This window comes from Ochotona princeps, chromosome 16, assembly GCF_030435755.1.
Source record: "Ochotona princeps isolate mOchPri1 chromosome 16, mOchPri1.hap1, whole genome shotgun sequence".
Taxonomy (NCBI): Eukaryota; Metazoa; Chordata; class Mammalia; order Lagomorpha; family Ochotonidae; genus Ochotona; species Ochotona princeps.
The window spans coordinates 47,905,752-47,915,673 of NC_080847.1; the positions used below are offsets into that span (position 1 = coordinate 47,905,752).

General features: G+C 60.6%; 1 protein-coding gene across 1 annotated transcript; it reads left to right on the plus strand.

Annotated features, from left to right (window-relative positions):
- The first annotated feature begins 625 nt into the window (after positions 1-625).
- LRFN3 (leucine rich repeat and fibronectin type III domain containing 3) lies at positions 626-7,044 on the plus strand. Its single transcript, XM_058674785.1, has 3 exons — positions 626-1,686; positions 2,693-4,123; positions 6,403-7,044. The coding sequence occupies exons 2-3, from the start codon at positions 2,709-2,711 to the stop codon at positions 6,872-6,874; spliced, it is 1,887 nt and encodes a 628-aa protein (XP_058530768.1). The 5' UTR covers positions 626-1,686; positions 2,693-2,708; the 3' UTR covers positions 6,875-7,044.
- The last annotated feature ends 2,878 nt before the right edge of the window (positions 7,045-9,922 follow it).

Genomic DNA, 9,922 nt, shown 5'->3' on the forward strand with positions numbered 1-9,922 from the left:
CGGAGCCACGTTTCTGCCTGGCAGTCATTGGAAAGATGAGGCCTGCTACTACTGGGTGGGGCTGGGAAGCGGCATGGAGGCAGCTCCCCTCCCCAGGGAGGTGCTAGATGGGGGTGGAGGACGGGGGTAGGGGGAGCTGGGTCTGGGGGCTCTAGGAGGTGGGGGCTACATTCAGGCTGAATGGGCGCTGGACCCACAAGCACACTCCCGCCCCACAGCCCAGTGCATCCCCTCCCCTCCTGCTGCATTGGGAACCACACCTGCCTGTCGGTGCACCTGTCTGTGCCTCTGACTGCTTCCGCCTCTCTGGCCCTGCCTCTCGTCTCTCTCAGCGTCTCTAGTTTGCATGGCCATGTGCCATTCTCTCTCTGCTTCCTGTCCACCTGAATCAGCCGGTCTTTCAGCCTCTCTTCTTTCCCTCTGTCTGCTGTCTTCCAGAGCGACTGCTCCGGAGGTGGGGCCAGGGGCGCGCCTTCCCAGGGGCGGGGGCTGCCTACGCCTTTAAGCGCGGGCGCGCGCGGGGCCTGCGCCTTTAAGCGCGGGTGCGCGCGCGGCCCTGGGTTCCCGGCGAGGAGGCCGCGGCAGCGCCCGGCCCTAGCCCCGGCCCGCCTGCCCGGCCCCCGCCCGGCCCCCGCCCGGCACCAGCCCCGGCCCCGGCGGGGGAGGGGTCTCGCAGCGCGGCCCCTCCCCCCTGCAACCCAGCCGGCGCCGCGAACCCCCAGCCCTGCGCTCCCCTGTCTGTCTGTCCGTCGGGCGACCAGGCCTGGCCCCACCCTGGTCCTGGGGCTGCCCGGCCGCCCCCTACCCACTGCAGCCGACAGGCACCCAGCCACATCGCCTCTTTCCCGGAGCATCTGCAGCCAGCCTCAACGCTGCCGCCGCAGACCAAGGACCTGCACCCCGACATTGAGGGGCCTGCACCCCCAGACTGGAACAAGCTTATCTAGAAATCGGAGCCTGGCACCCTCATCTGGGGATAGATTGCTGAGATCAGCAGTGGAACCCCAGGACCTGGAGCCTGGACCCCCCAGTATCTGGAGCTGCCATCTCAACACCCGTCCCTAGGACCCCAAGGTTTGGAACCCAGACCTCAAGATGTGGCATCTCAAGATCTGGAGCTGAACTCGGAAATCTGTGCCCGGGGCCTTGAAATCCCAGTCTGGATTTGTAAGTCTCCACCCAGGAACCTACTCTTTGGGGGACCTGAACCCCTGGAATTTAGGCCTCAAATTCTGGGCTCTGAACCCTGAGCTTCTAGGGGGCCTGAACCTGAACGAGGCTCTGAGGTGCTTGCTTCGGTTCTGATGCTGAAATGTGGGGCTGCAGACTGCCAACTCTTAACCCTGATCTCTCAACACAGAACCCCTTGACTGGATTCTTTGGACTCAGACACTAAATTCCCAGCACCAATACTTGGGAGACCCTGACCCCTCACAAGCCAGAGGGGAGCCTGGCTCTCTAATTCTGGCTCCCAGAGGTGTTTGGGGTACGCCTGGAACCCCCACAACCTTCAAGGCTCAGGTATTTCACGGCCACAAACTGGAACTGAGAGCCAACCAGCTGTCCCTCCACAGAGGCTGGGGAAGCAGGGAAGGCATGAGCGGACAGCCCCTCCCGTGCCCTGACCTCTGACCCGCACCCCTAGGAGCCTGAGGACTCTGCTCCGAGGGGTTCCCTCCAGCTCAGGTAAGACCACTGGGAGTCTGCCATGGTGGGGGACCGACTTGGGGGAGCTTTGAGGATGGAGGTGGAGGACGAGGAGGACCCGAGTTCCTTGGGCCCTCATGGGTGTTGGTGGTGCTGAGGGGTGTAGGGGGGACAGACATTCCCTGAGGATCTGCCCCAGGGCACCCCTGCCCCTTCTCTGGCCCTATTGTCTAGAGCTGGTGGCCTCTCTGGGTCCCTGGCTCCCCTCACTCTCTCATCGGTCTGCCTGGCCAGCCCCAGCGCTCTGGGCCACCTCTGTGCACATCTTGCTGCTCCAACACCCTGTCAGCAACTCCTCTCTGGCCAGCGTGTGTCTCTGTCCAGGGTACTTCTTTCTAAGCGCCCGCCCCAGCTCCCTGCCTCTGCCCACCAGCCCGGAGCTGCCCCACGCGTCTCAGACATCTCTGACCACCACACTTCCCCAGCCACCCTGTCCAACTCCTCTGCCTCATCCTGCCCAACTGGCCTTTCCAGCTTCTTCCACCACCCCAATCCACAGCCACTTGTCCACTTCTGGCTTTTCCTTCTCTTCCCCCCTCTCTCTCCCCCTCTCTCTCCCTCTCCTGTTCCTTGATACTCTCTGGCCATTTCAAATGTCCGTTTTGTTTCCTGTGATGACTTGTCCCCCCCACCCATCCTGACCCATTGTCCTGCTCTCTAGTGGCCTGGGTTATGTATACCTTTCCCCCTCTTTCTGACTACCTGGCCAGCTTTTGGTCACATCTGTCCACTGCTATGGCTGACCACCTCTCATCCGCCTCCCTCTGGTCCTGTCTAGCCTCTTTCCATTGCCCCTCCCGCCCTGGCCACTCACAGTCGACACCTCTAAAGCACTCAGCTTTCTTCTGAGTCTTTGCCCGGGACTGGCCACTTTGCTCTATTCCCCAAGCATCTTTGGCCAACTCAGCTGCTCTCAGCTGAGCCCTAAGGTGGGGACCCTTCCTCCGGCATCAACCTGCCCTAACGCCCCCTACCTTGCCTGTAGGCCTCCCCCGCCCGCGATGGCCGTCCTCCCGCTGCTCCTCTGCCTGCTGCCGCTGGCCCCTGCCTCATCTCCACCCCAGCCGGCCACCCCCAGCCCGTGTCCCCGTCGTTGCCGCTGTCAGACACAGTCGCTGCCCCTGAGTGTGCTGTGTCCAGGGGCGGGCCTCTTGTTCGTGCCCCCTTCGCTGGACCGCCGGGCAGCTGAACTGCGCCTGGCTGACAACTTCATTGCCGCTGTGCGCCGCCGCGACCTGGCCAACATGACGGGCCTGCTGCACTTGAGCCTGTCGCGGAACACCATCCGCCACGTGGCCGCTGGAGCCTTTGCCGATCTCCGAGCCCTGCGCGCCCTGCACCTCGACGGCAACCGGCTGACCTCGCTGGGCGAGGGCCAGTTGCGCGGCTTGGTCAACTTGCGCCACCTCATCCTCAGCAATAACCAGCTGGCGGCACTGGCGGCCGGGGCCCTGGACGACTGCGCCGAGACGCTGGAGGACCTGGACCTGTCCTACAACAACCTGGAGCAGCTGCCCTGGGAAGCCCTGGGCCGCCTGGGCAACGTCAACACGCTGGGCCTCGACCACAACTTGCTGGCTTCCGTGCCCGCCGGTGCCTTCTCTCGCCTGCACAAGCTGGCACGGCTGGACATGACCTCCAATCGCCTGACCACAATCCCACCGGACCCTCTCTTCTCCCGCCTGCCACTGCTCGCCAGGCCCCGGGGCTCACCGGCCTCCGCCCTGGTGCTGGCCTTCGGAGGGAACCCCCTGCACTGTAATTGCGAGCTGGTGTGGCTGCGGCGCCTGGCACGGGAGGACGACCTCGAGGCCTGTGCCTCACCCCCTGCCCTGGGGGGCCGCTACTTCTGGGCCGTGGGCGAGGAGGAGTTTGTGTGTGAGCCGCCCGTGGTGACCCATCGCTCACCGCCCTTGGCCGTGCCTGCGGGTCGACCGGCTGCCCTGCGCTGCCGGGCAGTGGGGGACCCGGAGCCCCGCGTGCGTTGGGTGTCACCCCAGGGCCGGCTGCTGGGTAACTCGAGCCGTGCTCGTGCCTTCCCTAACGGGACCCTGGAGCTGCTGGTCACTGAGCCGAGCGACGGTGGCATCTTCACCTGCATCGCGGCCAACGCAGCCGGTGAGGCCACGGCTGCTGTGGAGCTGACCGTGGGGCCTCCCCCGCCCCCTCAGCTAGCCAACAGCACCAGCTGTGACCCCCCGCGGGACGGGGAGCCCGATGCCCTCACCCCGCCCTCTGCCGCCTCGGCCTCTGCTAAGGTAGCAGATACCGTGTCCCCTACCGACCGTGGCGTCCAGGTGACTGAACATGGGGCCACTGCTGCCCTCGTCCAATGGCCCGATCAGCAGCCCATCCCAGGCATCCGAATGTACCAGATCCAGTACAACAGCTCAGCGGATGACATCCTAGTGTACAGGTGCAGGGGCTGGGCTTGGGGGAGGAGGTGCAGGGGAGGGTGGTGGGCAGGAGTCCACCTGCCACGTCCCCAGGCTGAAGTCCAGCTGAAAAATGCCATGAGGCTCCAAAGGGAATCAGAGAAGAGAAGGGGAGAAAAAAATTAGGCAGCAAGGATGAGAAGATTCAAGTGGAAAGGGCTCAAAAAAATCTGACCATAGGGGTCAAAAGAAATCAGGCAGGAGGGATCAAAGACATGGGCCATAGTTAAAAAATCAAGCATGCGGAAAAGCCAAGAGGTAGCAGGCAGACGTGATAAGAAGTCAGTAGGCATGAAGTGAAAAAGAGACGGATGCAGGAGTAATGGCCACAGACGTGAAAAGGAAGTCAGGCAGAGGAAGAGTGAATAAATGCCAGGAGAGGAAAGCCGGCTTCTGCCCATGAGGAGGTGCCAGCCAGGGCAGGCCGCAGGGCACACAGGAGGGCAGCAGGACCCCTGGGAAGTGAAGGAGGTAGCCGTGCCATGAGGAAGACTACCCGGAGGAGGGCAAGTGGAGACGGGGCCTGAGTTTGTGCCATGTGAGCTGCTCCCTGCCTTCGGAGTTCTAATGTGGTGACATTGGAATGTTTTCAAGTTTTCTTATAAGATTTTGTTTGTATTTATTTGAAAGAGTTACAGAGAGAGAGAGGGAAAGACACAGAGAGAGAGATGAAATGTCCCATCTGCTGGTTTATTCCCTAAGTGGTTACAATGACCAGGGCTGGGGGCAGGCAGATGCTAGGGGCCAGGAGCTTCTTCTGGGTCTCCCATGTGGGTACAGGAGCCCAGGGCACCTAGGCCTTCCTGCACTGCCTTCCCAGGTGCATTAACAGGGAGCTGGATGAGAAGTAGAGCAAGTGAGACTTGAACCAGTGCCCATGTGGGATGCCAGCTTCTCGGGAAGGCTTAACCTGCTATGCCACAATGTTGCTCCCTCAGTTTTTTTTCATTTTTGTGAATCAAATTAATCAAGTTCCAAGTATCTGCTAGCTGAGGTCCATCCAGTTCACCATTCTTGAAATAGGATTCTCTTCCTCTCTTCCATTGCTGCTGCCACATGCCTACAGGGAGTGGGACAGCTTCTGCCCCCACAGCCGAGGACACTGGGCCCCTCCACTGTGGTCACTGGCAGGTAGTGGGGGCCACTGCTCCCACTGCTGTGGCTTCAGCTCAACAAATTGCAGCTTAGCCCACACAGCCGTGGGTGATTTGATGCCACTCCCCGGGCTGCCCCCCTCCGACAGGCAGTCGTGGAGTTCCCCGAGCCTCCTTCATTTAGACAGTTTCAGAATCCACCGGATTATCAAGCACAATCAATCTTCCACATGATGCTCTACTCCAGCAAGAAAGAACTGTGGCAAGGATCGAGGGGGAACAGGAAGGGCAGGGGGAGACAGGAACCAGGCCAAAGGGATGAACGGGAGCGGGTGGCAGAGCTGGCGTGAAATAGGGCAACGGGGAGAAGAGGAACTCAGCAGTGGAGAGTGAAGCCCATTTGTTTAATGAAAAGGGAGCCAGATGAGGGGGCTCCCTGACAAACAGATGAGAGGCAGTCATCGCGGCAGGGCTATGGGGCTAAGGGGAAATGTGTTGGCAGGTTCTGAGAAATTAAGCAACAAGACAGGGGAATCGGTGGGTGCGATGGGAGAGGATTGTGGCTGTACAGCGGAGGAACATCAGAAAGCCGGAAGCAGGATGTTGGGCAGGGGCTGGCAGGAGGCCAGACGGGGGCCGGGGGTGGGGGGGAATTGAGGGAAGGAGGCTGGGAGGTGGGATTAGAGGGAAAGTGGCTAAGGATGGGGCAAGGGAACTAGAAATAAAAGGGGGAAAATTAGACCAAAAATGGGTAGGGAACTAGAGAGCGGCGTGGCTGGCTACAAGGTGCTGGGGAATGGGGCAGACCGGTGGGTTGTGGGCATGAGAGAGACTGGTTAGTGTGGGGATTGGGCAGTGGCCCTCCTCTGGGGTATTGGGGTAATGGACTAGAAGTGGGGTTTAGGCTTAGAGGGGAGTCAGACTGGAACATTTTGGGGGTTAGGCTAGGAAGAAGCGGGAGAATGGGCTGGAGTGAAATTGGCTGAAGTACCAGACCAGAAAGAGTTGGGGTGCTGCTTCGAGCCCTTGGCAGGCTGGAGGGAAACGAGGCAGCCAGCTGGAAGAGAACCCAGCTCCGGGGGACACTGTGTGTGTGTGTGTGGGGGGGTGCCGGCGGAGGTAGGGGAGCAGCCAGAGTCCTGACCTGCCCTTGCTTGTCGCTGTAGGATGATCCCGGCGGACAGCCACTCCTTCCTGTTGACTGACCTAGCATCGGGCCGCACCTACGACCTGTGCGTGCTGGCCGTGTACGAGGACAGCGCTACAGGGCTGACGGCCACGCGGCCCGTGGGCTGCGCCCGCTTCTCCACCGAGCCCGCGCTGCGGCCGTGTGGCGCCCCCCACGCGCCCTTCCTGGGTGGTACCATGATCATCGCACTGGGCGGCGTCATCGTGGCGTCGGTGCTGGTCTTCATCTTCGTGCTGCTTATGCGCTACAAGGTGCACGGTGGTCAGCCCCCGGGCAAGGCCAAGGCGGCCGCGCCCGTCAGCAGTGTCTGCTCCCAGACCAATGGCGCCCTGAGCCCTGCGCCCTCTGTACCTGCCCCTGAACCTGCCGCGCCCAGAGCCCACACCGTGGTCCAGCTGGACTGTGAGCCGTGGGGGCCCGGCCACGAACCTACGGGGGCCCTAGCCTAGGCGCTCACCTCTGCAACTCCCCTGGTCCCCAGGGATGGCCAGATGTGGACACCCCACGGACACACCTTGCCTCAGACTCACCAAATTGATCATGGTTTTTAAAACTCTGAAGGGGAGGGTATGGGGGCACAGAGACACAACAAGAAAGTCCTATTTTTCTAAGTTTGGGCCTGGGCTCTTGCGGTTGTCTGTCTGTGGCTGTACAGGGGGACTGGGGATGGCTGTCTTTGGGGAAGGATGTCCCTGGATGGGCTGCTGTGCCAGGCAGTCTGGGTTCCCTGTTGGGGGTGGCCATGCATGAAGATGGTTTTTGAATGTCCATGCTGGCCATGCGCTGTGCTGGGCTGCCTATGATAGACAATGAATACTCAGAGTGACTAGGAAGGTGACAATGAGGGAAGTCTGGGGGACTGAGAGCCCAGAAGAGGTGCCTGACTCATCACAAGGAGTAATCCAGGAGGACTTCCAGAAGGAGGAGATGGGTGCTCTGAAAGGCACAATTGAGCAGAGAGCAGAAGGAAAGCCAGGATTTAGTGTGTCCCAGGTCCTGGGGTGCTGCAGGAAACAGGAGGTAGAGTCCAGGAGGAAAGGAGCTCACACTCACTCCGGACTCAGAGTACTAGGGAGCCATGGAGGATTTATGCCCAGGAGGTTCTGCACCAGGTTGGAGCTTTAGTGAGGAGGACGAATAGAGGGGGGAGAGAGATGGATGCCAAGAGCTCAGGGCAGCCAGGGCGGGAGAGCTGGGGGCAGGGGAAGAAGTTGGCCAGGTGCAGGGAGCAGGGAGGGGAGTGGAGGTGTGATGTTGAGGTTGGGCCAGGACAGGGGCGGAGGAAGGAGAATGGGGAGAGTGATGGAGAAGCTTCAAGGGCAAGTGGTGGAGCTGAAGGTCCACAGTGTGGGGGAGGTGGGGCTCAGAGCAAGGCCCAGGCCCCCAAGCAGGGGAGGCAGCTGGCAGGGCTGCCCCAAGCCAGGGACGGGGAGGGGACAGGTCTGGGAAGAATGCCATAGCCAGTGCAGGGCCCAGAGAATGCCGGGTGACATCCTGGTCCAAGGCTAGCACGAGGACAAAAAAGGGGGACATGGTCAGCAGAGGTGGAGACCTGAGGTCCCAGGTGGTTCTGCAAGGGGCATCAGTTTCCAGCCACTGGGTCTTTCTGTATTTGAAGGCAAGGCAGACCACAGCGAGGAGCAGGCTGCAGGGCCAGGGAGGAGCACAGCCGGTGTTGGCCAGGAGGACCCCAGCAAGCGGGGCCCATCGGGGCAGGTGCCAGATTCAGCTGCTGAGAATGGCAGAGCTGAGAAAGTAGAGACAGGGAGACCTTACCATCCTGTGGGCCTGAATCCTGGTACAGATCCATTTAGAACTTTCTAGCCAGGGCTGGTCCTTTGTCTACAACCTAGCTGTTTCTCAGACATGAGGCTTGAGGCTTGCAGGAACGCATCTTGGACGTGTGGAGCGCCAGGCCTCATAGGGAGTAGGATGAGCAGGGTGTGAAATCATGCCCCTACCCCATCCCCACCAGATTTGGGGATTCTCTGGGAAGGGGGATGTCTAAAGGGAGGAACATGGAAAGCACTTGCGTCCTGTCCACCTTCTGGAGCGATGCAGGTGCCAGGCACGTGAAGAGGTCCCAGAACTGGAGCGTCTGTCCTCACAGGCCAAAGCACACAACCCTGTCCTAGGGAAGTGACCAAGCTTAGATAGGGCCTCATCTTCTGCAGGGCTTCCAGGCCTTAGAAATGATAGTCCACCAACTGCAGGAGGCACTGGAGGCCCCGCCCACCTGCTCAGGCCCCCAGCAGTATAATGAAGACCTTCCTGTTCTCTGTTACCCTTGGGTGGCCAAGGTCAAGTGAGGTTACCAGGGAGAGTGAGGCCATTAGAGGGGACAAGAGGCCTAAAGCAAGATTGGGGTCGGGGGTGCTGTGCCAACTGCAAATTACCAGTTGCTGCCATGAGGGGGAGCCAGAGCTCGCTGTTCCTAAAATGCAACCCTTTGTACTGCACACCTACTGTGTACCACCTGCTGGAAACACAAGCAGGCCCCGGACCTATGCCACTCAACCTTTGGTGGGAACACAAAGCATTCCTGCTGACAGGGGCATCATAGGAGAGAATATATGGGATGGTGAGACTCTCTAGGCAGGAGACTCTAACCCAGGAAGACTTCCCAGAGGAGGTGAGGCCTCAGCTGTGAGGTTAGAGTTTAGTAGCTGAGGGAGTAGAAACAGGGTTTGATGCATGTGGAACAGCATTGCTGAGGGTGTCGGGGGTGGGGGGAGGGTGGAGGCTGATGGTGTAGGATCCTAAGGCTGCTGGGAGGAGTGTGACAACACAGGCTGTGGGGAATGTGGGTGAGGAAGGGCAGGGCCGGGAGGGGGACACACAGCTGGGCTAGAACGAGGAACAGGGGCAGGCTGGCCCCTCTAGCATGACACCCCGTGTTCCCCACTCACACCCCCACCTCAGGCACATGCAGGAACACCTGTGTCTGGGATTTGAAGTTAAACTGGAGCTTGCTTGGCATGGCTCTGCTGCCCTCCAGGAGGGTGACTTCTGTCTGCATGCCCTCTGGCCTCTGGAAAGGCACTGCCGAGTAAGGCTTCCAGCCAGCGCCGAACTCAAGGCTCCTGCAGCCTGGACCCTACCCCGTCTGTACCTGGCCAGGGCCAACCTGCGTGGCTGGGTGTGGCTGGATGCAACACAGGCCACAGAAGCCTGGCAATGCCCATGGTGCCCTGCAAGGCCTCAACTACTGCAGCTGTTCCTGTGGGCGAGTATGTATATCTGCATGCACTCATATGTGTGGGGGATCAGGTGAAGCCCAGAGAGGCTGTGGGCCTCCTCGGACCTCACGTGAGCATGGAGGGGCATCAGAGACTTGGGAGTAACAAAGCTGGGGCCCTCAGCCCACCCCTCTTTGACTGCCAGTGTAGTAAATGAAGATTGACACCCAGCGGTGGTATCCCAGAGTGGAAAGGGAGGCAGCCGCAGGGAATGCTAGGGGCCCAGAGCTCAGAGCAGCCGGGGCTGGGGGGCTGGGA